This window comes from Syngnathus leptorhynchus, chromosome 17 (assembly GCF_054491065.1).
Source record: "Syngnathus leptorhynchus isolate UIUO chromosome 17, UIUO_Slep, whole genome shotgun sequence".
Lineage (NCBI taxonomy): Eukaryota > Metazoa > Chordata > Actinopteri > Syngnathiformes > Syngnathidae > Syngnathus > Syngnathus leptorhynchus.
This window is the reverse complement of record NC_141211.1, coordinates 4,547,869-4,574,890: the sequence shown is the minus strand read 5'-3', so window position 1 is coordinate 4,574,890 and position 27,022 is coordinate 4,547,869. Positions and strand designations below refer to the sequence as shown.

Here is a 27,022-nt window from a genome sequence, read left to right as displayed (position 1 = left end):
CTGCTTTTTTTTTTAGTTGTAGTCATTGCCAAGTGTCTGAAACTGATCAGTGCCCTACATTCATTGGAGGGCCACATCTCACCTTACCTGCTAACGCTTCCACTTATTAGTCCCCTCCCACTCCTCTCTTGTTCTCCTCCAACTCACACCGTGATCCTTAACGATCATTCTTCACCACAAGATTAGATATTACCACAAGCTTGAAACAAAAGAACAATCATGGCTGCTATGAAAAAAAAAAAAATCGAGCCTAATCCAAATCTCATCAATTGTGGTTATTCTCCGAAATTAAAATGTCTGAAATGTATTTGTACAACTCCCCAAAGAGGATTAACGACGGGAAAATGATCTCATTCAACGGATTATTCTTTTATTATTTGATGTGCATTCCCTTGTCCTGAAACAAAAAGTACCAAAGATAAACATAAACAACCTAAAGCCTCTCAAAACTACTACTGAGTGTTGCGTGGCGGAATGTCCACATTGCAACCCTGCTTGGCAGCCATTAATGTAATATGTGTGCGAGTCCCGTGTATAATAGATGAGCGCAAAGTATCACCAGTGTCATTCTAACCCTACTGGAGAAAGATAGAAGGATGGAGAGAAAGGAAAAAGACATGAATTATTGAGTCTAAATCAGTTGACTTCATCCCTTCCTACTCTCAGGCTACTCAAAGTTAGTACGGATTCTTCTGGAAACCTCTTGATGGGACAGAGGGAAGAAGTCAAACTTATTTGGGCTGGCCTTTAGATATCAATTTTTGTGGGGAAAAATATTGCTGGATCGAAGATCATGATGATACCATGCTGGTCCAACTGCTAGGGCTCCTATTTCTGCTTTACTTTGCCAATTGTAAGTATAAAGAATTAGGATGAATGCAATGTATATATTTGATACAATGGGATTGGAATGGATGGCAAATTTATTGAGTGTTGCTCAGACTGTCCATTCGTTTGTACTTAATATGATCTTTGACTTTGCTTATAATTATCACAATTAATTTGAATTGCATTTTTTTTTCAACTTTCAAGCTCAACACATTTATTTTAAGTTTCAAGTTTTGTTTTTTCAAGTACAAAACTTTTGACCCAATCAACCTCCATAGTTTACCAATTGTCACTTATCATAAAACCCTGAAGAATTACTCTGAGTGGAATGAAAAATTATTAAATAAAATAAAATGATTGATTCTGCTTTGTCACAAAGAAGCAAAAAAGCAATCTTTTGTATTGTTTATCATGAAGTCTGAAACTTACAATGCAATTCAACCTGTAACTGAACACGTGTGATACACAACACCAGTTGCACACGTTTACATGCATATGTGTGTCTTCTCTTACCTCAGCACAGCCCAACAATGGGGAAGTGGTGTACCAGGACACCACTGTGTACGGTGTGGTGGGCAAAGCCGTGATCTTGGAGTGCGGGACCACCCTACCCGACATGTACATATGGAGCTTCACCAAGCCTGGCACTGAAGCCATCAAGGCGGTGGTGTACGACTTGGGCCAAGGTCCCAGGATCCAGAAACTGGCCCACACTCTCGGGCAGGTGACGGTTCTCTTGAAAAGTGCCGATGTCAGCATCGACAAGCTGCCCGTGGCTGCTCAAGGCCTTTACACCTGCCAGGCCTTCTATGACGTTGAGAACTCACCTGTAGTCTACTACTACTACGTGCACCTCACAGTACGAGGTAAGGCTAATTGCTAATTGTGAGTACAATCTAGCAGTTAGCATGTGACTGACAAATACTAATGACCTGTTACTTCCTTCATGCTAATTAACATAAGACACTAATATTTTCAAATATTTATTGGGCAACATCCCGATTCACACTTGATTCTTTTGCCCTCCATAGTTCCAGTAACAAAGCCACACCTCTTGGTGAGCGATGTCTCTCCAGTGGAAGGATCGACAATATGGCTACAATGTAATCTGGACAATGGGACAGGCCCCATCCAGTATGTATGGCAACAAGAAAACCGTCACGGAAACATCTCGGCGTTCGCGCAGGGCAACACCGGTGTGGTCAACGTGACGGAGGTGAACCGTAACCATACGGGCTGGTACCGCTGTCTGGCTAGCAACGCGGTCAACAGTGAGCAATCTGATCGGATATGGCTGGATATTATCTGTGAGTGGAGATGATTTTGCGAGAAAGAAATGTCTTTAGGATTCAGAAATCTGATTTCTAAGCTTCCATGGCAACAGCATAACCCATCACATAAGATTAAGCTACCTTGTTCTTTATAAACATTCGCAAGAACTTAGGTGAGAAACTCGACTTCAAACTGATTACATTTAACACCTTCTTTCCGTAGATGGTCCGGACATTCCTCAGATCGACGTGACTCCTTACACGGTGACCGAGAGAGGTTACTCGGCCCTAGAGAGAGAGACGGTTTCCCTGCAGTGTCAAGCTCAGTCGAACCCGCCCAGCCAGTACGTCTGGTTGTACAACAGCTCGCAGGTGTACACCGGGCCGCAGCTCACCATCACCAAAGTCCTCCGCATGCATACTGGTGACTACGCCTGCCTGGCGCAGAACACCTACCTCAACACACGCTCCAAGAAAACAATCAGCTTGACAGTTTACTGTGAGTCTGAACTTTACCTATGGTCATCTGTCTTAGTTCTGTAAATGCTAGTGGCAATGTGGCCATTTACAGTCCAAGACAAATCTACTGAATCTTCATTTCTGATCTTTTCAATCGCACCCTCTTCTGATTTCTTTCTCGATCGGACAACCTCCTTTATTCCTTTCAATCAAAGTTTTCCAAATCAAAAACACAGCACACTTTCACGCTAAAAACACACACAGATGAGTAAGGAGGCCCTCCAGACTGGTTTGGACCGGAGAGGAACTTGACAGGACTCTTTGGAAGGTACTTGCTGTCACGTCACAGCTGTGACAAGTGGCAATGGGCACTATGCAAGGTTCCTGTATACCCATCATTCCCAACGTTGCTTTCACCCTTACTGACTTTCTGCATCCTTCACTGCCTTGTTATGCCACTGCTTCTCCCCACAGATCCACCAGATGGCTCTCCTTCCTGCTCGATGGAACCAGCCGTGAATCACACCTCCTTGAAACTACGCTGCTCCTGGACTGGCGGTTTCCCTTCCGCCGACGTTCACTGGGCTAACCACTTGAGACGTGCAGGAGAAGAAGAGACAGACAAAGGGCACGACAGCGATATCTTGCTGCCGTCCCAAGATCTGTTTGGCAACAGCAGCTTGTTTACCTGCACGGGTTCTCACCTTGCACTTGAACAATCAGTGGAGTGCAGCACACGAGCATGTGAGCGGACTATGTTGAGACCACAGGGACGATCCTTTCTGAAATTTTGTAAGATGCTTAATGTTTTCTTCACCAGATCTCCCTCCTTCGGAACCTGTGTGTTTAGCCTACGTGACAACCAACAAGGAGTATCTAATGTTGTCCTGTTCATGGGACGGAGGGGCACCCAATGCTTTAGTGTGGTGGGAAGGTCCGGGTGGCCATGAAACACCCAAGCAAGAGAACTCCAACATTCTGAACATTCGATACGGCACCGCCCGCAATGGAAGACCTTACGTCTGTCATGCAAAACATCCACTTCTGGGCCAAACTAAGACCTGCTGGCTCACGTTGGGTCAGTGCTCAGAGACAAGGATTAGAGCCCATGCTGGGAAAGACTATATAACTTCTTCTGTTCTATTCACAGAAGCCCCGGTGTTGCTTACCCAGCGCAGGGTCGTATCCGTGTACGAGGGAACCGACGTGCAGCTATCTTGCAACCTGAGGGCCAACTACCTTCCCACCAGTCAGATAACATGGTTCAATAATCACGGTTTGGACATCCTGGATGCGTCCAAGTACATGCTACTGCGGACATCAGCGTGGGCTAACCTGACCGTGCGAAACACAGATGAGGCTCAGGATAGCGGCGAGTACAGGTGCACATCAAGCAACGCGGTGGGAGGAGCCGACCTCAACGTCACACTTGTAGTTAAGAGTAAGAGTCCTTCAAAGATTTCATAGAAACAGCCACAATGTTTGGCTTTGAATGGGTTTTCTTTCTCAGAGCACCCCATCCCACCCAATGCCACCCTGATCAGGGTGATGTACGTCGGTCGCCTGCGGAACGAGGTGGAGCTGGAGTGGCAGATGGAGAACGATGCCCAACAAGGTTGGACCGGATTCGTCGTGCAGCACAGAGGGTTGACCGAGCGACCGGGGAGGAGAACGAGCAACAATGAGTCATTGGGGAGAACAGAAGGACGGATCAGTGATGAAGTCTGGCACCAGAACATCATCCAGGATCCAGATATTAGGATTCACATCGTGGACAGGCTGACACCCACGGCAAAGTACCACTTCCGGGTCATGCCTTTCAACTACAGAACCATTGGGCATCCCTCTGCGGCTAAAACACCAGGTAGATTCAAAAAAAATTTTTTTATTTGAACCACAATTACACAAATGTGTATCAATTTATTAAATTGAGTGCTGTTCATTAGATTTGGTGTAACGGCTTAATACATGTTCTTTGTCTTTATTCAGGTGAAAGACTCAACCATAAATCCCACACAAATACACAACACTCTTTCCTTTGGCCTTCTTTCCTTCTCCTTTCATCCTTTTTTTTTTTCGACACCATAGTTACCAGCTAACCCCATTGATAGTAAAGTAGAAGTTATTATGACATTTGTGTTGAGGGTACGCAACGTTGTATAAATACACTGTATGAGTATTTGTCGCAATGTGTCAACTGTTGTGTGTTGCAGCCGAGCCGCGCTCCAACAACTACCCTGCTGTGATCGGCGCAGCCATAGGCGGGATGCTTTTTGCTGTCATTTTCACCGTGCTGCTACTCATGTACATTTTCCGCAACCGCAACAACAGTCCTCGTGAGTCTCACTCACATATGCTATAGCTGATAGAAATGGCGAGAATTTAATTGATTGCCTTCTTGCAGGACTACATGACATGTTGTTTGGCCTGTGAGTATATGTTGCTTAAGTAAATAGTCCATTTTGGCTTTAGTTAAATATATTAAGGGATTGTCACGTTTTCCGCTTCCAGGCGTCACAGCCAATCGAGGGAGAACATTAATTTCCCGGAGGATGAGGTGGGCAGTGAGGCGGAGGGTGGAGGCATACCAGAAATTGGCAGCTCATCCAGCCAAGGCAAGATGGACAACGCTTAAAAATGTCACAAAAGCCAAAAAAAAATGTCAATGCGAGACTATTAAGGCGCAAAGTCACATGAGTAACATGAGTCCTTTTGCCAATTATGATAAACGGAACCTTGTTTAATAGAAATAATTTTTTGAATAACATATATACAACCGCAGGGAAATTTCTAAAAGCAAGATTTTGAAAGTCAGAATTCCTTGAACAAATTGTGTGACTGCTCGAGATGAGAGTTTTTGATGATCATTTTTATGATCATCATAATTCTTTAGTTTTAAGCAGTTTTATGGTTTTGTTTTTGATATTGAATTGTTTTCAATTCAATTGGATCCTGTATTGTTTTATTTCCAATGGGATTTGCTGATTGTGATTATTTTGTGCAGGTCTGAAAATACCTCGTGCGGCTTCACCTTTGGCCACCGCCGACCAGGCCCCTCCAATGGGGGACAACGAACCCGTCAATGTCACCATCACCGTCCAGGCGACTGGCTCCTGAAGCATATTACTCGCAGTCATAGAAGTCTTCATTTTTTTTTGTGGATCTCAAAATCACATCAGCATTCTGGCCATTTTAAGCCTGAAGTTTGCAGTTTGAACATTGATTTTTTTAAAAGTAATTTATTTCATCAAGATTTTGAACAGTAACGTGAAGCAACATAAAAACAAATCAGTCATATTAAGAGTTGGTGACTGAGAAAGTTTTTCTTTAAAAAACATGACAACAGGAAACGGGTAGCACAAACAATGAAACTCATAACAAACTGGAACATTTAAATATATAACATTAAAAAGTTAACAATCATTTACCAACAATTCCTGTTTGTCACAAATGACCTCAAGTGCCAGGAAACACAATCTTCTGAGTGCAGACGATGTCGCACAGCTTCTGCTTTATCTTCAAGAAAAGACGTTTGAACTCCAGGCCGTCACCCTGTACACACAAAATCATGATAGTGTGTCAATGACTTTTTATTCTGCTTTGTGCGATCAGTAAAAATAGAGATTAAAACCCACCTTGGACAGTCTAAAGTCTAACAGCACATTTTGATTCATATCGAGCAAGTAGACTTTGAAAATGAGTTTGTTATTGCGTTTGTCCAGTGTACTGACAGTCACCTGAGAAGAAAAAGATGGGGTTAAAATTTCAATAACATTCTCACACATTCCATGTTGTCCAATCTTAACGCTAAAGCTTTACCAACCACTGTGTGAGGGTACCAAAAAGGTGGAAGAGTGGGAATATTTGAACTATAAAAACAATAAATAACTGAGATAACTGTATTTAAGGCGGCCATGTCAGACCAGTAGACAACACTGGATGGGCAAACGAGATTGCCGTGAATGCCCATTGAGATGTTTAAACGGTCCAAACCTTTTTCCATGGCAGATAAGAACAGCAACTAAACCTGATATAATATGGAGCCAGCTAGTTTTGTTTTTGGGAGGGGGGGGGGGGGAATTAGTGAATTCATTCTAGACATAGAAATATGATATTGCTAAATATAAAGAGAGAAAATGTATAGCGACGCCCAAAACCAACAGGTGCACACCACGGTTAGAATAGTTTGGGGAGTTTTCATTCCAGTCTATTTTTATTAGTTTCAGAGCAGTATTTTTTTTCGCCCCGATTTTAATTTGAGTTTATTTCAATAATTTCCATCAACTATTATAACCTTGGTGTGCACTTTCACCAACATACAGAAAACAGACAAACAATAAATAGCATGCAAATGAACACTTGAACGCATGCAGACACACATAAGCATGCAGACACACATTTAATCACACAAACATAGGGAGGGAACCTCACTCTATTTTTACACCGCTTTCTTATCCTTTCACAACTCGTTTTGTCTCTCTTGGCAATGGGTAAAAGCTGAATTCTAATGATGCCCTCTGTCTGTTGCTGCAGCACAGCACAAAAATGACCACAGGATTATGAATCATGAAGGTGAAGTCTAAAATTCCTCATTAAAAGCACACCTGATCAGAGTTTAAAAGTAGGGATGTTTGATTTTTGATTTTTGTTTTCAGATTGATACCAATATGAGTACTAGTTCTCGAGTAGTTATATATCACGGTACGATACCCTGAAATAAAACTAGTTCGGTATCGATCAGTGGTATCGGTACTCGCCCATCCCTATTTAATAGTCTAAACCCAAGTGCTTCCAAGTTATCTCATTAAAATGGACGCTGTAAATAAAACATTTTAGTGCACATGCCTGATTGTGAATTAAGCATTTGCGTATACATACGTGATTGTCGCAGGTGAGTTTGTAGACGAGGGTCAGGCTATCGCAGGCGTCTTTCAGCAAAGTCAGAGAGGTGTCGGCATTCACGCAGGTGAAGAAACGCGTCATACGACGGACTAATCTTTGCCACGGTGTCTGCGGCCACAAAGAAGAGATGCAATTGTGAAATGATTTGGCTAAAGATTAGGAAATACTGCCCTACAGGTGAATTCAAGGACTTGGACTTCACCTGACTGGCTCCTGGCGTTCCCACCAGCTGACTGCCCAGCAGCATATGCTCGGGTTTGGTCGGTTGTGAGAAGCTGACTTGACCGTTGGACTTGCCGTCGAGCAGCATGCCTTCCCAACCTCCCACGGCGAAGTCGGGCTGGGAGCTAGAGAACTGGATCTTGTCATTGCTACACAGACAAAAAACCCGTAATGTTGGCGTTAAGAACACGCGAAAAGGATCTCGAGAAAACAAAAGACGCATTTACCTGCTGGCTCGAGGTATGACTTCGAGATCGGATCGTTGGTGTTTGTTGGGATGTGAGCTTGAAGAACTTGGTGGCTGCTTAACACCTGCAAAAAAATAAATAAAAAATCATGATGAGAAATGGTAACTTAACTGTCACGTTCAGTCACGAGCTTCTTTAAGACATACCTTCAGTGAACCAGCAGTCTTTCTGAATGTCTTCAATGGTGATGCGCATTTCTGGTGTGGCCATCAGTAATTTAGATAACAAACCTGAAAAAAGAAGATGGGATGACACACAAATTGGCCAACGTACACATTGAGGACTTACAGAGAGGTGCTGGCTGTATTTTCTTCCAAGGAGACGTGTCAGTTTTCTTGTTAAGCCAATCCAAATATTCCTGACAGTTTTCAGTTGGTTGGTCCCATGGCAGTTCTGGAGGGAAGAAGAACAGAAGCTTGGAAGTTAGAATCAGAAAAGCCTTTTTTGTGAGCATGATTCAATTGGTTTGGTTTACCTCCAGCCAGCATTGCAGTCAGCACAATGCCACAAGACCAGATATCTGCAGGTTGAGCTTTGTACTGAGTTTTGCTCAACAACTCCGGGGCGACGTAAGGGAGAGTTCCGCAGAGACGATTCATCGGCCGCTCCCTTCCTTTGAAGCGAAACATCGTCGCGAGGCCAAAATCTGTCAGCTTGATGTTGTCTGGAAGGCCAAAGCGGAGTAGGTAAAAATGACTTGGGAATTACGCATGCAGCATTTTGATATAGTGATGATTTCTAACCTTTGTCATCCAACAAAATATTCTCTGGCTTTATGTCTCGGTGCGTGATGCCAATTTTGTGAAGGTACTCCTGCAAATAGCACAACGTGAGATTTCAATAAAAGCAGAAAGAAGGAGGTCACATGATCAACACAAACTCACCACAGCCGATAAGAGTTGCAGGAAAAATCTGTGTGCATCTTTCTCATCCATTCCAACATCCGGCTCTAAAGATAAGAAATTTGATTAGCAATGATGCAAAATGTGATGACAACTAATACAAGAGCCGCCTTCAAAAAATAAACACTTTCGTTCATTAGATTTCAGCTTTCTCACCAATGCGGTCGAACAATTCGCCTCCTATGCAGTACTCCAAAAAGAGGAAGACAGTATTTCCTTCTTTACGATGTCCAAAGAAACGCACAATGTTGCAGTGTTTTAGCATCTGGGAAAAAAAAAGAAAAAAAAGTGCAAAATTAAATCACATACTTATCAATTGACTTCACTAAAATGCTTCACGGATCGCATCTGAGGTCACATCCTACCTTGTGCACGCAGATCTCCTTCTTCACATTCTCCGCACATTCTTCACCCTGCAAGGTGTCGATCACTTTGACTGCAACCGCCTCCGCCGTCTGTCTGTTCACCAGAAGCTTCACTCTAACCACATGGACAGAGAAGAACATTTAAAAAACAAACAATCCAAGTGATTTTCAGAGTGGAGTCATTACTGGCCAGCTCTTTGAAGTCTTTGAAGAATTGATTATTTGGAAACTTTTATTTGCAGTTTTATTGATTTGTCGATTATTTTTGAAACTTTTATTTGCCGTTACAAAACTATACAACGTAAAAATAATGTAAACTTAACAACTATCTTGTTGTTTGAAGTGGTTATAGATGAAAGAGGAGAGATTCAAATTCTCCTATCACCAGTGGATCAAAGGTGTCATGATCATGATCACTTCTCAACCAAAGTTAGCTGCCTAAAGTTATGCTACAATAATAATGAAAGAGGTGAAACAATAATAAAAAGATTCCTACTCTCCATAAGTTCCTTCACCAAGTGTCTGAACAAGATCCCAGTCCTGCACAAACGGCACTGCCATACTAAAAACACAAACAAACATGAGTATTCCTTAAAGTGTAATTCTGTAACATGACAACAATCAAAATAAAGTTGATATCGCTTTGTGAGCAGACACGTACCTGCAAAATCAGCGGTGCTTCCCAGATTTCAAAGTTTTAACTGACGTTCATGTGGCGTATAAGTGAAGAAGCCACTAGTCAACAAATGAATTAGCGCGCTGTTATTTTGTTAACGCCTACTTCCGCTGTTTCGCTACTTCCGTTTCCGTTTGCATTGACTTCCGTTCCTTTTCCTCGTTGTGCTGCGTTCTTTTTTTAAACATTACAATAGAGGGAAATATTATATTTTATGTAGATGCCACATTGTTAACCCGCCATAATTGTTTTAGCACAATTACTTAAAAAAAAAATTACAACCCCCCCCAAACGTAAATATAACGGAATTTCACCAGGGTGGTAGTATGACGTCACAAAGTGATGATGATGTCACCATCCTTTAATGATTAAAGGATGAAAGGTAGTGATGCTTGCTATTTTAACAATCACTTTTGCTGTGGAGTATTCCTATAAGTCCCACTTGCAATGTTCCACCTTCTTAATTATTAATGTTTATGCATAAAATATCGTTTATCATAATTTGAGGGACCATCAGGGACATAATTCAGAATGACCTCTTACACACTACTTAAACACTCACACAGAACTGTAAGAGTTCATTAATGGTCTTTTGCCTCTATTTACCTTTCGGTTTTAAAAGATTGTGTTTGTTTCCATTGTTTACAGTGCAAAATGTTGGAGGATTGGGGGATTTCCAGGAGGGTCAGTTGAACCCTTGCGGTGTGCGATCAATACCTGGATCAGAATGTAAACAAATCCCTGCTCAAATACGCCTCCAATTTTGGGAAATGATGAGCCGAGTGCACTTCGGATTTCTTAGGCAAGTGTTCACATGGTAGGAAATATACATAGAATGACAAGATGACCTAATTAATACAAAAGTGGGCTTCATTTGGAACGCAAGACTAAAACCACTATTACAATTTCATTTTATCCAATTTTTTAATTCCAGTGTATGCCCAACACAGCTATATGAGCTCCTGATTGATATTTCCGAACCAAAAGAAAAACCTTTACTTTCATTTTGACCGTATTTGTTTTCAGTCGAAATGAATATGACACGTTGCAACATTATAGAATTTTCAGAGTCATCACTGACAGCCACTAATATTGATTGAATTCTATTTGTCCTGAAGTTAATAAATAACATCTCGATTTTGCCTTGTCGCTTGTGTGAGTTGATATAAGCCCATCTCCTGCTAAACGTTTTATTTTTTTTGCTTCCTCGCTTGTTGAAGATTCCAACATGCAGCTATCAATTCACCGTCTTGCCTTTGTGGCACTTTTGTGTCTCCTAATTGGTGAGCTCAAATGAAAATCAAATCTTGATCAAGTCTGTGGTCAGATTTATAAATATCCCGTGTGACCTTCTTTTCCATTTTAGTGGGAGAAGTCTGGTGCGATTGTACCGAGGAAAACATGCAAATAGAGGGAGGTCATTACACACTGACCAAGGGACTAAATGTAGGCAGCATGCTGGTCTACCACTGTGATGAAGGTTTCTACCCTTATCCCTCCAGAAGACGTGTGTGCCAGCTCACTGGCACATGGAGCGAAGAGCCCCGACCATCTAAACCTCAGACATGCAGGGGTGAGTAGGACCAACATGATGCTTTTCACCTCTCTCCACATTTAATCTGACTCCCCGTTTCTCTGTAGTGGTTGAATGCCCGAACCCCTTGGTGATGATGCACGGCAGCGTTTATCCTCCTCAGGAGAAATACTTTGTGAATAACGAAACTACATATGAGTGCTACTTCGGCTACACATTACGAGGTTCGGACAGGCGGGTCTGCTTACAAAACGGCAAGTGGAGTGGCTCCACTCCTATCTGCAGCCGTGACTGTGAGTGCACTTCTATGAGTTTTTAAAAAGAGTACAGATACAAAAGTGGAAATTGAATGTATGAAGTCCATGGTTCTGGTACCAGTTGTGGGATAAGGGTACTCTCTAGTGGTACATAAAAAGAATCACTGTCTCAGTACATGGATTTGTATTTACAATGTAAAACATTTATTTGTGTTAACATGATTTTTTTACTTCAATGAGCTGCACTTTTAAACTGAATAATTTTTCAATATTAGTGTGGTGAGTGAGTAGCATTAACTGTATTTTACTTTTATTTGTCAATTTAATTTCATAATTGTGTAACAGCTAACAGTAACGAATGTTACTTACAAAAGAGTCCTTGCGTTTTTTTTTTTAATGGAAAGTTTCTTTTTGTTTATTTTCGACGAACAAAATCTGTATTGAAATGTCAAAAAGCATCACAAAACAAATGACAGGCTTACTTCCATATGTATATTTAATTTTGGTGCATTTTAATTTATCACACACACAGCAGGAAGCGATTGCGCCGATCCCGGGATTCCCGCCGGCGCTTTGAGAAGCGGGAATTCATTCCGACTTGACGACAAAGTGAAATACAGATGCGGCAGCAATATGTTTCTGGTCGGCTCCAGCGAGCGAGTGTGCCTGGAGAACGGCCAGTGGACTGGCACGGAACCAACTTGCTATTGTAAGACACACACTGTCACACTCTTAGTATTTCACTTTTTACAGGCCAAAACATATTCTGCACTTGAGAAGATTCTTTTAAAATTATCCAATTCTTTTCAAATGAACATTATATTTGCCATAAAGGTCCAATTTCGAAACCAGTGGGCTTATGCTTTTTCATTAGCGTGTTCAACACCTTGTTGGTAACATGCCAAAGTACATAGAACATGTTGGAAACATCTTGTCCTAGTGTGTGACATCATGACACCCGCCCCCCCCCAATAATACATTCTGAGTAAGCCAAGCTCAAGTGTAGCATCAGAATGAGGTCACGGGCTGCTTATTGATTATGATTCATTATTTTATTCGCTGACCTATGTACATAATTCCACACGCTAGTTTGTTTTTGCATATGAGACCGTCTCTTTAATAAAATGTGATTATTTGTCTATCCATTGGTTATCTGAGCAATCAACTGTAATTCATTTGGTGTCTTTAAATCTTCAGATGATTACACATATGATACGACATGGGAAGTTACAGAGGCCTTTGGCGGTGCAATTAAAAGTAGCCTCACCACTTTGGAGCCCACAAGTAAGAGGAATTATGCCCGTGAATGAAGGAATCACACTCAAATGGAAAGCTTTGCAGAAAGATTATGTGAAGATTATGATGAATGTTTTTTTAAACCATTTAGACGACACACAGGAGGGCAGAAAAATTCGGGTTTCAAAAAATGGAACACTCAACATCTACATTGGTTTGGATATTTCTGAGAGCATTGAAGAAAAATACTTCATTGACGCCAGGGAGACTATAATTAAACTCATCACCAAGGTAACCCCCCACCCAAAAAACACATCTTTGTTCTTGATTATAATATATATGAAGTTTAAGAGCATAATAAAAAGAGTATGTTGAAAATTGTTAGCACTATCTCTATGATGCCTCAAACTGGCATCTCTTAATATGCTAAACTTGAAGAGTCAGCAAATGGGCTGCAGGTTTAAGAGATGCAAGTTAGATTGGGACTGCTTTTGTTTAAATAGGGAACTTCTGCTGGGCACAAATATGCTGACTTGCAAAAATACCGCCATGCTTTAGTGGGTGCCACATTTAATCAATTAGTCCACATTTGGAGGTCCAAAAAAAAAAAAAAAAAATGCATTATGTTTGACAGATCATCAGCAGCCTCATTTTCTAGTTCAAATTTTCAGATGCAGAACAAAATGACGATTTTTATTCTTATTATTGTTATTGCCGTTGTTAATGATGACAATGGTAAATGGCGTGAAGCAGTGACATGTCCGGCACCATCGGGAGAATATTTTGCCATGTTCAAAGTGGGTCTCATTCCATTTAGCTGTCAAGGCAGTATTCCATTAGAAGTGCATTTAATTATGAATTACTGTATGCATCATAATCTTTTTGACCTGAGTCCTTTGGCATGTTTTCAACGCAGCCGGCGGGATGCTATTTTGGCTGCTAAATGCCTCATTTACAAAGTAAGCAATTAGTGAAGATGGGGAACATATTTTCCGGCAATTTTCATGCACTTGTCTGCTCATTACTAAACCTAATTGAAGCCCCCCCCCCTCCTCCTCCTCCTCCTCCTCCTCCTCCTCCACGCAGATTTCCTCTTTTCCTATCTCTCCAAACTATGAGGTTGTATTTTTCTCCTCGGAAATATTTGAAGTTATCAGCATTGTGGATTTCATCGACGGCAATGTTGAGCTGAACACCGTGAAGACAAAACTGGAAAATTTTAAAATAGGCGGTGAGTGGGCCCTACAGATCAGATTAATGTCCGTTTTAGTCGACTGCTTGGTTTTGAGATGTTTGTTTGTTGTTCCCCACTCAAAGCTGAAAAGACATCTGGAACGGATCTCAATCTGGTCTTCTCGACCTTTTTGGAACGGATGGCTCTTATAAAGCAGATAAAAGGAGAAGAGGGCTTTAAGCAGCACCGTCATGTCATCATTCTTTTTACAGACGGTAATTTCATTCACCTGTCAAATGATCTTTTGCGGAAAAATATGAAGCTAAAAAGTGTCATTCGATGAAATCAATCTACCAAAAGTGTTTTGATTCACACACAGGTGCCTACAACATGGGTGGGGCGCCTGAGTTTACGGTGGAAAAAATCAAGAAACTGGTCTACATGGACTCCAATTATAAGAAGAAAGAACCCGTAAGAGAAGAGTTCTTGGGTGAGTTAGCCTTAGCTCCGATGGTCTTGAGTCCAATCTGAATTTTGGATCTTTCTTTCAGACATTTACATTTTCGCCATCGGGGCGGTGATCTTTGACGAGGACTTGGAACATCTGGTCACCGGGACGGGTGGCAACCATTACTTCCGGCTGCAAAACATAAAACAATTGCAAAAGACATTTGATGACATCATCGGTGAGTTTTGGAATTTCGCTTTGTGTTTTTTTTGGTTTTTTTTTGCTTCCACATCACTTCCGTTACTTTGTGTAACTCAGTAATACAAATATTTTTGAATTTTCATTTTTTCTAATAATATTAAATGAAATTGTGAACCATCCGTTTTGATCCACTTTCAGATGAGAGCGATGTCCAAGGCACGTGTGGTCTTCACAAGGATTATGTCACCACTGAAAAAAGGGAAAACTATCCATGGGCAGCGCTGGTTGTTATCCAGGTGAAAAATGAAGAATTTTTTAGTTTTAAAAAAAAAATTTCCCCTGCTGCAGTACCTTTGTGGACTGAATCAAATTTGTGTCTGACTGATATTTGAAGAATAAAGGTCGAGTGATGAATTGTATGGGCTCTCTGGTGACGCCCATGTTCATCTTGACCGCCGCTCACTGCTTCACGTTTGAAGATCTGCCCAAACACGTCACAGTTGACATTAACGACGGACAAGGCAGAAGTAAGATGACCCCCGGTTGACCCTTTCATCATTTTGCATTGTATTGTAAATCATGGTTCATTTGCCATTATCACAGATTTTTTTTTCTTTGGAAATTGATATTGTAGAGATTTTTAGCTATTGTATTTTTGTAAGATTTGGTTTCCATCTTTCTATCTCTGACAGAAAAAAGAGTGAAGAATTTCTTTTTACACCCAAAGTTCAACGTCAGCGCTAAAGTGAACGAGGGCGTGAAGGAATTTTACGACTACGACGTGGCTCTCATACAACTTACTGAATTTGTTAAAATCTCCACACTGGTCAGGTACAATATGATAATATGAAAAAGTCACATTTGTGAAATTGTTGCCAATATTCTCCTCTCTTCTTGTTTAGACCAATTTGCGTACCCTGTACCCAGGAGACTAGTAATGCTCTAAAACTGGTTGGTGAATCTACCTGCGCACAACAAGGTAACTAAAGTAACAAAATAATTCTACCACGTGAAACAAATTGTTTAAAATGACACTTTTGAGTTGTGCTCTGTTAATGGTCTTGGTGGTCTTAATATGATAAAAGAAATAGTCATAAATATCTGGGGCAATCAAAAGTACTTCACGATTTAGTATCTCGTTTTATTGTTTTGTAACAATAAACACAAAATTGTCTGTGTCTCAAACTACAGAGCAGCTACTTTTAAAGAATATGGAAAAACTTACATTCCTGACACGTAGTAATGAACAATGGGTGGACGAAAAACACGTCCATGCTAAACTCGGTGATAAGGTGAGTTGTTAACAACCACTTGTGTTCATCAAAATTCCCTTGAGCTGATTTGACTTTCCTATTGCGCAACGCAGAGGGATGAATGCATCCAACATGCATTGGATGCACCGGGAATCACAACAAAAAAAGTAGAGGTTCCCGTGACGGAAAACTTCCTGTGCACTGGTGGTTTGGTTCCCTTCAGAGATCATATATCATGTACAGGTAGGTTGATATGATTTTTTTTTTTTGTCATAGTTATGGAATGCTATTTTCCATTGAGGAATGTTATTTGATGCAGGTGATTCCGGAGGTGCTGTCTTCAAGAACTTTGAGCATCGCACGGTGCAGGTGAGGAACATGAAAGACATTTTGATCCATATTTTTGGGTTAAAAAAAAAAAAAAGTTTAGGTTAGGTACCAAGATATCAAAAGAGGTTCAACCTTTTAATGTATGGACGAATATATAATAAACGCAGCTGGTAAAGTTTTGTTTTTTTGTTTTTTAATGGACCAATTTGTTCTTTATTTCCAGATCGGGTTGGTCAGCTGGGGAAGCAAAAATTTGTGCAAAGGCGGCGGTGTGGTCGACTCGGATGCGGATTCCCGAGATTTCCACATCAATCTTTTTAAGGTTGCACCTTTCCTCAAATCTATCCTTGGAAACGACAACCAGGATGTTTATGCACCCCTGGTTTTTTTGAAGAGCTAATTGCTGTTACGTGATAAATGAAATAAAAGTCATGGTTTGAATATAATTATAAAATGCATCATGCAAGATCGAACGTGAAGATGAAGCTTACGTGAACTGTAACAATCTCATTTAGATTGTTGATTTGATGCTTTATGGATTATTATTTTTTTTGCATTACAATATATTTTAAACACAATGTGTCTTAATTTGGACATCAGAGTCAAAACATTTTTATTCTCTAATTGATTTTGCCCAGTGTCATCATTCAGGTGTACCTAATGCCGTGGCTGCTGACTGAATATGTCACACGATGCCATTCATCATCTTCAACAATTTCATTAACAACCGCTCGTTTGTCAACTCGCAAACAGGAACGCGTCGTGGAATTTACCATAAGCTTCCATTAAAAGGCTTTTACGTCTACTGATGGAGAATTCCGACTCTCCTTTTGGGTCACCGAGTCGAAGCTTGTTCCCTACGCATTGCGGACGCCACTTCTGGTGGCGTGCCAACTCGCATTATTCAAATCTAATTTAGTGGAAAGTACTTTTGGTTTGGCGCGCTAAACAGTTTTGTCTGTCTGTGGTGCAAATCAGCACTTATTGTTGTTTTTGTGTGCGTCTTCGTGTTTTACGAGTCCCGCATTGCATTACAAAAGATGCAGATGCGACTTTATAACCTCGGATAAATTTATTTGACTTGATCAGCTGACCATTATCCTGTCATGGTTTGACTCAGTGGAAAAAAAATACACTTCGTAATTCTCCCTAAATGTCATGCGGTGAATTTTCCTTCTGAGTACCACCCACCCGTTTTTTTGTACGTGTGGGTGCTGCCGGTGATGTACGGGGACCATTCCCACGAGAGCATTCATCTAGATTCCCTTTAACTAATTAGGATGGAGGGAAGAGGAGGTCAACGGGATGGCCCTGAGACAGAGCATGTGTGCGCCGCGCGAGTCTTAATTGAATGAAAGCTCCTCAGATATTGTAAACAAGAAAGGGTTCAGTTGTCTTCTGCTTTATAGTCCACCTGCTAACCTCAACGTGACACCCCTCCCATGACTGGAATCGATCAAACATAACGGGATTAGCAGTTGCAGCAGTTCTTACCCATAGTCCGTGTTCCTCGCCAACCCAGCCAAGCGGATTCCTGATGAAGCATCCTCAAAGTCTTCCTGCTGCTCCTAAATCAACCTTATAGGCCATTTTAGAAATTACTCCCATCAGGAAATGCATACATTCCCTTTTCCTCCATTTGTGCTGAGAAATGTACAAGCTAGCATCAATAGCTGCTGATCCTTGTTATTATCAAATTGGCAAGTTATATGTTTGAAAACTTGCAAAATGATGGACTGATGTAAAAATGAGCTGATATCAATTACAATAGAAGAATCGACTTTAGCCTTTTTTGGTTAAACAACTTGTAATGTGACTCTCATCTAAGCATAAAAAAAATAAATATTATAATTCACATTACCAAAAGATTAGGGCTGATGAAATTCTAGCAGATCATTTTCATGTAACACCTTTGTAATGACAATTCCCTTAAAGCGCCTGTCATAAAGCCAGAAGTGAAATCTGCCTCGTGTCAGCGTTTACAATGAGAAGCACTTGCGTGATTAGATGTCTCTGCGATCAATGCCGCCTCTTCTGACGATCATTAAGACTGCTCTTAACAGATTACAGCCCCCCCCCCTCCCTAACACGTACAACCCCCTTCTCATCCTCTCTTCCTTGCTCCTCCTTTCTCGACACACACACACATATATCGGTCTGCAACACACACACACACACACACAAGAAGACCTGACTTCTTCATTCGAACTATCTTTTTTTTGGGACACGTGGAGGATCCGATGGTTCTGTCAACTTTTGGCTGATGACGTGCTGATTTTCGTGACAGTGATATGACAAACTAAGTAACTCCAGTCAAAGTCAGATGCCAGAAGCCATGGAGCGGCTCACCATCCTCTGTCATGTGATGATTTTGTGTTTCAATCCATCAGGAGCCACTCGGCTCATTACAGGTAAGTCTCATACTTTCTGGCATCTTCTACGCAAACTCACATGTGGATTTCTTTTTGGGGGATTCGTCATGATCGACTGGATAAGTGGACGCATTTGAAGCTAGAGGTAAGCAGGCTACAATGTGTGGTTATGACATCATGAGATAGTCCTAAATATCATACATTTACAAATACTAGAACGTTCAAGTCTGTCTGATACTGTCAACTTTAAAATATTTATCATTGTGATAACTTGCGGTGGTGTGCAAGTGCAGTGCAGTGCATCATAATCAGAGTTGTTTCTATTATTTTGCCCCTCCCAATAGGTGCAGAATATAAATATAAATAAATCTAATTTGTTTATTTTTTTCCACATTGTAAATACAGCAAGATGAATTGAAGTATTCATTCAGAAAAGCTTAATTAACACCACCCTTAACCATTTTAGTACTATTTTAACATTCCTAATCGTTCTACTTAAAATGTCGGTTGTATTGCGACGGCCGGGAATTATACCAAGTTAAAGGTTAGTAACTAAAAAGGGAGTAATACTACCTTCTTAATATGCACTTAGAGATCAAGCGTGTGTAACTATTTGTGCAGGTCAACGTGTGTGCAAGGCAGGCAACGGCAGGCCTTGTTACAAGCTGGCCTATTTTTCCGAGCTTCGGCGAAGGCTGAATTTCGGGGAGGCCGACCTGGCCTGCCGTCGTGACGGCGGCCAGCTCCTCAGCGTGGAATCGGAGTCGGAGCAAAAAATCATCGAGCAGCTCATAACGGATCTCAGGCCGACCGATGGAGACTTCTGGATCGGGCTGCGGCGTAACCATGGAGATGAAGACAGCAGTAGTAGTAGCGAATGCTCATCGCAGTATCGCTGGCTGGATGGTACAAAGTCTACATTTAGGTGGGTTACGTCCATTTTAGTGTCATCAACCCTGAACAGGATAAGTGACATAAAATGGATAGATGGCAACATTGATGGATTGGTTTTAATGTGTTAAGTAAATTAAAAGTGAAGGATGCCAAAGTGAGCAGAAGAAAAAAAAAAAGTTGAGGCAATCTTTCTGCAAGAAATACAAGACGGGAATGTCATAATGATGTCATGGTACTTTCTCTCCTATCAGAGCTCACACATGATATCTAATGGAATTACAATTTTTCCTTTTAAATATACTTCCGATGATGGTATTGCACTTTTTCTAAATGACAGCCATCCCAAAATGCCCATTGAATCAGATCAATAGCTCGCTCTTAAACAATTACAGTAAAAGTGAACATTACAAGCCCAGCAAGGGAAGATTTATTGTAGAGCCGCATTGGTTTTTATCTAAGTGAGCCTAATAAATAGAAGTGTGGAGGCAGTTTTGAAATAAATGACAGTGGCTGTGTGTGTGTGTGTGTGTGTGTGTGTGTGTGTGTGTGTGTGTGTGTGTGTGTGTGTGTGTGTGTGTGTGTGTGTGTGTGTGTGTGTGTGTGTGTGTAGGAACTGGCACTGGGATGAGCCGTCCTGCGGTTACGAGGTTTGCGTGGTGATGTATCATCAGCCGTCCGCTCCACCGGGACTGGGAGGTCTTTACATGTTCCAATGGAACGACGACAACTGTGACACCAAACACAACTTCATCTGCAAATACACAGCAGGTAGACGTCACTCGTTCATTTGAAAGACTTGAATATGCTAATTTGTTGGGGTTTTTTTTGCTCTCACTAGAAAACTCAGCTGATTCTTCTCCTGCAAACTCCACACATGCAGGTAACAGAATAAAATATAATAATAATGAATCATAAAATATAATATATATAATAAAATAAAATAATATTATATATAAATAATATAATATAATAACAAAATATGTTCATTTTAGGTGATTTATTATTTTGCACTAATTAAAGCAAATCAACTAATAAATTGGAAAAAAAAAAGCCATTTCATACATTTAATGAACTATTTTGCTTTGAAATGTTAGACATTTTTCCCTCGTCTGTCCCATGGAATCCAAGTGACCACAACGCAAAAAGGAGCACAGGTTAATTCATTAAATTTCCCTCCGTATATTTATCAGTCCACTAATATTACATCTAAATGCTAATGTGAGGCAATTTCTCATTTTCTCTTAGCCCTGAATGTGATCTACATCATCATCCCCACCATTCCGCTCATTCTGCTGCTGCTGACAGTGACAGGCGTCTGCTGCTTCAAAACCATCATTGGACGGTGAGGATCCGATTATTTTCACCTGTCAATCAATGACCGGAAACATTTAGAGAGAAGCGTGTGCAAGCAGAGCATGCAAAGTCTTCAACCTTAACTCAAAAGTCAATACTGGATGCTTATCGATCATAGTTAGGCACATTTGGTCAGGAAATGTTGGAAAAACAAAGCCCTATGCTAAATTGATGTGTGTTTAATACCCCGATTGACCTCATCATTCCCGAAAGTGAAAATCGATTTTGTTTACACAAAATATTTGGACCACAAATTAATCTCTGATATAACAAAAACATTATCTGACTGAGGCTGAGCTCTCCTGCTTCTGACAGACGAACAAAAGAAAAAAAGTCAGAAGTACCCAAGACAGAGCCTAGCGCTCGGCTCAGCCCGACCCCGACTGACGTCTACAACGTGATTCGCTCCCAGAAGGACGACGACTTGGTATCAGGGCGCCCCCACACTAAAAACACATCCTTTCTATGCTCATCCCCCGACACCCCCACGGGGGATTACGACAACCTGGGGGGCCGCGACACCGAGAGCGGTTTTGTGACTCTGGCCAGCAACGAGAGCTGCTTTCTCAATTTTGACCTCAATGACCTCAGTTTGGGTCGTCGGGGTACGCGTGACCTCTACAACAGCAGTTTAGGCCGCCCGGCGAAGAGAGACGCGATCGATTGGAGTCTAGGTCGACCCGGACAGTTTTACGACCGCAGTCTGGGCCGCCGCACCACCAAGAGCGAGCATTTCGGTAACGCCGGCGCCTACGGGGACCACGAGTTGTTCGATGACATCCTGGCGGCCAAGAGGGAACTCTACGAACCCAAAGTGACGCCCGCGGTTAAAGCAGACTTGTATCAGACCTACAGCAACAACGGCAATGGGGATTCTTACCAAAGCATCCTGGGAACGTACGGGAGCCGTAAACCATACCAGGCCACATTGGAGAACTACAGAAGTGGTCTGAATCTCGACGGAGGGAGAAGATATTTAAATGAACAGCAATGGCTCGACAGTGGGAAGTACTGATGTGTACAGTATGTTGGATGTTGATGTTATGGAGAATGAACTGAGCATGGTAAATTTGCTTTGTGGTAATGAATTCCAATTTCCTTTAAAAAAAAAGTCTGCATGACTTTTGCATGACCTGTTGACATTTTACTGATATGCTTGTCAATGTTCACTGAATTTATTTAACAGGAGACTGCAAGTGTTTGTTTTTATGTTGTACAGTGCCACAATCATAAAGCAAAAAAAAAATGGCTTCTCCTTATTTCCCTCATGAAAGAATCCTTTTTTGATTCAAACTGCCTGTTAAGTGTTGAGATTGCTCGTCAATAACTCAGCATGTTCAACCTTGTTGATATTTGTAAAGCTGTGTCATGTCAACTGTTCTTTGTATGTTTGAGTAAATAAACAAATCAGACAGTGGTGCTGTTTATTTTATTTAAAAACAAAATGATTGTGTTCACCGTCACATTTGTCTTTTATTTCCACATCAAAATTTCATTATTTCCATTCATTCTCACCAGTCATACCTTAGTAAACATTTTTGATGAGATGATTCCATGATTAATGCATTCAAGCCACACTTGCAGTCTGAGAAGAAACACAGATATGAACAGCTTCATTCAAATAACACATGAGACACAGTGACACCATTACTGCCTGTAGACAACCTGTGGAATTGTTTTCACATGCACACACAGACACACAAAGTCCTTAAAGGGTCCGTATCTTCATTCCTTAAGACGAATGTTTCAAAACACGCACAGCAGCTGTGTCAAGTCAAAGGGAAGGATGCTGTGAATGAAGTCCAGGTTCAACGGTCAGCCGTGGCCACGCGTACGCGGCTGCTTTTGCCGCCGGGATTTTAAGATGACGTAACGTCTGTAGCTGGTGTGGTGGTTAGAGATGAACGGGATGTAAAATGCTCTGAAGATTGGCGAGGACCTAGGATTTGGATGGAGAGGCCATTTTGAAATGAATGTGAGGATTTCAAAATAATTACCCAAACTGTTTTAAGAGAAGTCAGCAGATTCCAGTGTGGACAACCTGGAAGCGTGGAGAAAAGGCTTATAGGCAATGATGTTCCACTCTTCTTTGTTTGCTGCGTAGCGTGGCTCACGTAGCGTTTCTTCTTCTGTGTCTAGGTCTACCAGGTAATGGCAGTGTCGGATGTCCACCTACAAGGAGCCAACGTTACTGACCGAGATTTCATTTGGGAGGAGGAATCGCATCTTACATATCTGCTGGGCTCCTCCAGATTTTGGTCGTTCATATCATTAGGTATGATCTGCGTGGCCCGGGGGCCCGCGGCGTACGGCTTGGGTAGTTGACCTCTGAACTCACTTTGGATGAAATGAAGTTGCCAGCTGGAAATTAACAACAGAAAATAGTTTCAACAATTCTTTATATCAATAGTACATTGCAATATTTATGAAATGTTTTGTACTCAAAGCATCAAACTTTGCTCTCTTTTTGTTTACTTCCAGTTCCGATTATTTTGGCAAACTGTCAAGGTAGAAAGGTCAGAATTATCCGGTCTCTTCTGGAACTGAACTGTGAGTTGAACACGTTAACTTAGTCCATAGTGCTGCCCTGAAGTCACTTAGGATATAAACTGGCATTCAACATGAAGATAAACACATTGAGATGAATCGTGACTACTGACTTGTGAGGAAGAAGGAAGCTACTCGGGAAGCGGTACCACTCCTTGCCCACACACACGCTGACCGGTCTGCCTTCGGGGACCGAGTGTAGGCTCGTGTCCTTGGCGATGCGCAGGAACTCGGGGTATAGGTCCAGGGGGGCGTGGTAGCCTGTGGAGAAAGAAAAAAAAAAAGTCAACAATGAGACACAAGGAACCGCATCTACACAAAAACACACGGCGCACCTCTGAAGAGGGCGACGGAGCGAGAAAGTGACACGGCAGCAAAAACCACAACAGCACTAAGCGCCAACCAATTGGAGGAGACCGTGTAGTGCTCCAGACGATAGCGCTGAAACAGGAAGTGGTAGCATTTCTGCAGGGAGAAGAAGAAAAAATGAACACAAATGATCATTTGAAGACACGAGAGCGGAAGCGCACCTGTAGGGATGAGAGGGCCACGGCCCCGCTGAGGCAGATGAGGGGGTAGATGGGAAAGAGAAAGCGTTCTTCTTTGTGAGGCCGGGTGAAGAATACCAACATCCACAAATACATGGGTGACAGGGTCAGCCAGTAAGGACGGCCCAGGTTCTGCACTGCAAGAAAGACACGCAAACCAAAATCATTTCCAACCCAAACCTACTCACACACTCGCTCACTCACTTACTCACCATTGAATTTGTGCAGAAGAGTCTCCATGATAGCAGTGAGTGGCAGAGAAAAAAGTGCCAGAATAAACACCAGGTTGAAGTTTAGGGCCCCGTTCACAAAGTAGAAGTACCATGGCTCCATACCTGGGAATAAAATGTGTTCAACATTGCAACTTGAAGGAAATCAGTCAAGCAATTAGTTTGATTGTGGCGCCATCTGTAGTCCAAAGAAGGCATTACAGATTCTACTTTTCATCATCAAATAGATATAAAGAAAAAATGAATCCAGACATACGAAAGCTGGGTGTGCTAATTACCATACAAATCGGGTCCATGTGGTGTGAAGACATTATACAGAAGAATATTAAGAGGGGCCACCACAAGTTTGCCATAAAAGTAAGAGTCCACTGCCACCAAGGGACCCTGAAAAAAATCATGAATTAAAGGTTAACTGATTTATGAAATAATTTACAATTAGATCCAAATCGTTTCTTCTTTTTTTTCATTTTTTTTTTTATTACCAGCAGTAACAGCAGAGCAACAGCAGACCACATGATAAAATCCTTCCACTGCTTCTTCATTACAAGCAAGTCAAAAGCAATTGGCACCCTGCAGAGCGAACACACCAAAATGGTAAATAAATAAAAAAGAATTTACAGGTGATCAGTAAGCATTCATTTGATGACAGTACCCGATCAGAGCAGAGAAAGGCCAGCCAACGATGGCGCCGGCAGCTACGCCCGCAATGGCTAACGGCGTGGAGTCCTGGAACCACCCGGTCATGGCGACCAGCGTGGTATACATACAAAAAGAGGATGGTAGGAATGCTGCGGAAGGAAAGGCAACAAAAATGAGATATCGTGACACCGATAACACACACACACAAAAATCCAATTTTAACAACCTGCAGATGAGCTGAACATTCCGGTGCTCAGGACGAGAAAAGCCAGCATCAGTCGTCCCACGTGCAAACCGAATTTCTTACAAACAGCCCTAGAAATAAAAAGTTCCAATTAACTACCCATAAATTATTACCAAAACGTGAAAACAGACAGCGAACTCACTTGTAGAAATAGAGCTCGCAGACACAACAGCAGAATGCGAGGACACATCGTACAAAGTAGAAGACCAAAACCTGCAACACAAAACGTCAATAGCAAAGCTCCTACGTAACGTGTCGTGTCGTGATGTCACACTTACCTTGCTTGTCTGCAGTACATGGGCGTGCAAACAAGCCGGTAAAGCGTGAAGCCATAAGTAAGCGTAGGACCTGATGGCATACAATGGCGAGTATTCCCACGTTTGCATCCCTGTGCCATAAAGCAAGTAGTGCATCTGTCAGAAAAAGAGTCATCACAACTATTACAAACATAAGAAATTCTTTTTTTTTTCTTCCTTTTTTAACTCTGCCCTGATGCTTTTAATGTTTTCTTTGTAGCCTTTCATGTTTTGTGTGAAGAAGCACTTTGGATTGTTGCTGAAATGTGCTACACAAATAAACCTCGCCTTGCCTTTAAAAGTCAGAATTTACACAATATGTGGGCTTTTTGTTTTGTTTTTTTTACTCACAGGCTCCCAATAGTTGAAGGTCTCATCGCAGTCGGAGATGTTGCTCAGCAATGCTGCGCAAAAGCGTGCCGACAGCAGACATTTAAACGCAGTCGAGCCTTCCGGGGCCCATACCTGCCCACCACGACTTATTGCCCTATGAAATTAACAAACAAGTAGTTAAAATCACTTAAATGTACTTTACTATCCATCCTTTCATTTTCAGTAGCTTTGTGAGCTGCTGCCGATCCCATCTGACATTATCTGAGCTAACATGAATGAAATGTTCTGTAGGTCAAAGGGCAGATCTCTATTGATGTGTACACGTTTGTATTACAAGCTTAGATAGTTTACAACAGCACAGATTATCAAATTCACGATTTTGCACTCACTTATTAGCAACCTTGCAATCCTTCATGCGACTGTTTTACAAAAAGCGACCAAGGACTTTACTCCCTACCAGGAAACAAACAACACGAACCGAAGATGGTTTGAAACGAAGAAAGTAAAGCAAATCTGAGACGGGTAAATAACAAAGAGCTAATAGAGACAATTCAAATGATCAAATATTGATCTGGTCAAGCATTTCTCACATTATCAGATTGCTTCATGCAGATCGCTTTGTAGAGTCACCCGAGAATGACACGTCAGTAAAATATAAATTTATACTCAAAGAATTTCAAATGAATGATGATTCATAATACATATGCGCAGTAAAAACACGTATATATGTTGAAAGTGTCATAAATGATGCACTAGAGGAAAATGACGAATGAATGAAGCTGACGCGTTAACAACGCAATTGTTTCGAAAGCGGAAACGCGGCAGAAAATATAATTGGATCGTGAATTATAGTTCATATGCATTGCTCGTTTGAGGTTAATAGCTATTATCAAGCAATCGGCATGAAATAGCTAGCACGCCAGCTTCTTGGCTCCCCTGCACGAGCTGTCAGTCAACCCGGGGATGGACATGACAACATGTGTGTACTGTTCTCTCATCCTCCACTTCGTACGTACTCTTGCCCAGTGTCTGTGACTTTACTATCTTCGCTCCCTTTCTCCTCTTTCGGCGTACGAGCCTCTGCAGAGACGTTGACGTGGTTCGGATCTTGTTTGCTGCCTCGTCTGCTTCGCTGACGGAGCGCCTTGGCCGCCATGTTTAAAGCCTTCCTCCGAGTCCCTTCGTTCATTTCCGTCATTGCTCGTTCATTTCCGTCACTGCTCGCCGAGCCTGTTCCGAGTTGCCCTTCGTTTATTTCCG

The 27,022-nt window shown here is 41.7% G+C and overlaps 5 protein-coding genes across 9 annotated transcripts; 3 read left to right on the top strand and 2 right to left on the bottom strand.

Moving 5' to 3' along the window:
* Positions 1–804: 804 nt before the first annotated feature.
* vsig10l2 (V-set and immunoglobulin domain containing 10 like 2) lies at positions 805–6,108 on the top strand. Its single transcript, XM_085936392.1, has 12 exons — positions 805–853; positions 1,347–1,694; positions 1,860–2,135; positions 2,323–2,598; positions 3,033–3,302; positions 3,379–3,636; positions 3,709–3,999; positions 4,069–4,422; positions 4,772–4,894; positions 4,963–4,987; positions 5,070–5,173; positions 5,563–6,108. The coding sequence occupies exons 1-12, from the start codon at positions 805–807 to the stop codon at positions 5,673–5,675; spliced, it is 2,487 nt and encodes an 828-aa protein (XP_085792518.1). The 3' UTR covers positions 5,676–6,108.
* Positions 5,787–10,006, bottom strand: chek1 (checkpoint kinase 1). Of its 3 annotated transcripts, none has more exons than XM_085936397.1 (15): positions 9,859–10,006; positions 9,694–9,759; positions 9,198–9,312; positions 8,989–9,097; positions 8,815–8,879; positions 8,674–8,743; positions 8,406–8,594; positions 8,219–8,323; positions 8,077–8,160; positions 7,910–7,994; positions 7,663–7,807; positions 7,437–7,568; positions 6,990–7,085; positions 6,194–6,295; positions 5,787–6,110 (listed from the first exon to the last, which is right to left on the bottom strand). In XM_085936397.1, exons 2-15 carry the CDS (start codon positions 9,756–9,758, stop codon positions 6,015–6,017), a joined length of 1,458 nt encoding a protein of 485 aa, XP_085792523.1. In that variant the 5' UTR covers position 9,759; positions 9,859–10,006; the 3' UTR covers positions 5,787–6,014. The 3 variants fall into 3 exon arrangements, with proteins under 3 accessions (XP_085792523.1, XP_085792522.1, XP_085792524.1); XM_085936396.1 differs by having other exon boundaries at positions 5,788–6,110; positions 7,663–7,831; XM_085936398.1 differs by lacking the exons at positions 6,990–7,085; positions 9,859–10,006 and having other exon boundaries at positions 5,788–6,110; positions 7,663–7,831; positions 9,694–9,779.
* A 1,012-nt stretch (positions 10,007–11,018) lies between these two features.
* On the top strand, positions 11,019–16,900 carry LOC147043273 (complement factor B-like). Its single transcript, XM_085935423.1, has 18 exons — positions 11,019–11,156; positions 11,240–11,446; positions 11,515–11,700; positions 12,197–12,373; positions 12,862–12,948; positions 13,052–13,191; positions 13,987–14,131; positions 14,218–14,349; positions 14,454–14,564; positions 14,626–14,760; positions 14,922–15,019; positions 15,118–15,250; positions 15,416–15,554; positions 15,626–15,702; positions 15,915–16,015; positions 16,090–16,219; positions 16,296–16,345; positions 16,530–16,900. Exons 1-18 carry the CDS (start codon positions 11,102–11,104, stop codon positions 16,704–16,706), a joined length of 2,280 nt encoding a protein of 759 aa, XP_085791549.1. The 5' UTR covers positions 11,019–11,101; the 3' UTR covers positions 16,707–16,900.
* Positions 16,901–17,060: 160 nt separating this feature from the next.
* On the top strand, positions 17,061–22,295 carry layna (layilin a). The gene is made up of 8 exons (XM_085935429.1): positions 17,061–18,717; positions 18,803–18,823; positions 19,300–19,603; positions 20,183–20,340; positions 20,411–20,452; positions 20,667–20,726; positions 20,818–20,914; positions 21,241–22,295. Exons 1-8 carry the CDS (start codon positions 18,630–18,632, stop codon positions 21,938–21,940), a joined length of 1,470 nt encoding a protein of 489 aa, XP_085791555.1. The 5' UTR covers positions 17,061–18,629; the 3' UTR covers positions 21,941–22,295.
* Positions 22,296–22,338: 43 nt separating this feature from the next.
* alg9 (ALG9 alpha-1,2-mannosyltransferase) lies at positions 22,339–27,011 on the bottom strand. Of its 3 annotated transcripts, none has more exons than XM_085935424.1 (15): positions 26,779–27,011; positions 25,781–25,916; positions 25,412–25,546; positions 25,276–25,346; positions 25,116–25,204; positions 24,903–25,038; positions 24,733–24,820; positions 24,529–24,634; positions 24,233–24,355; positions 24,003–24,157; positions 23,808–23,937; positions 23,586–23,733; positions 23,157–23,286; positions 22,967–23,097; positions 22,339–22,864 (listed from the first exon to the last, which is right to left on the bottom strand). In XM_085935424.1, exons 1-15 carry the CDS (start codon positions 26,958–26,960, stop codon positions 22,741–22,743), a joined length of 1,884 nt encoding a protein of 627 aa, XP_085791550.1. In that variant the 5' UTR covers positions 26,961–27,011; the 3' UTR covers positions 22,339–22,740. The 3 variants fall into 3 exon arrangements, with proteins under 3 accessions (XP_085791550.1, XP_085791551.1, XP_085791552.1); XM_085935425.1 differs by lacking the exon at positions 26,779–27,011 and adding an exon at positions 26,152–26,354; XM_085935426.1 differs by lacking the exon at positions 26,779–27,011 and having other exon boundaries at positions 25,412–25,521.
* Between the last annotated feature and the right edge of the window lie 11 nt (positions 27,012–27,022).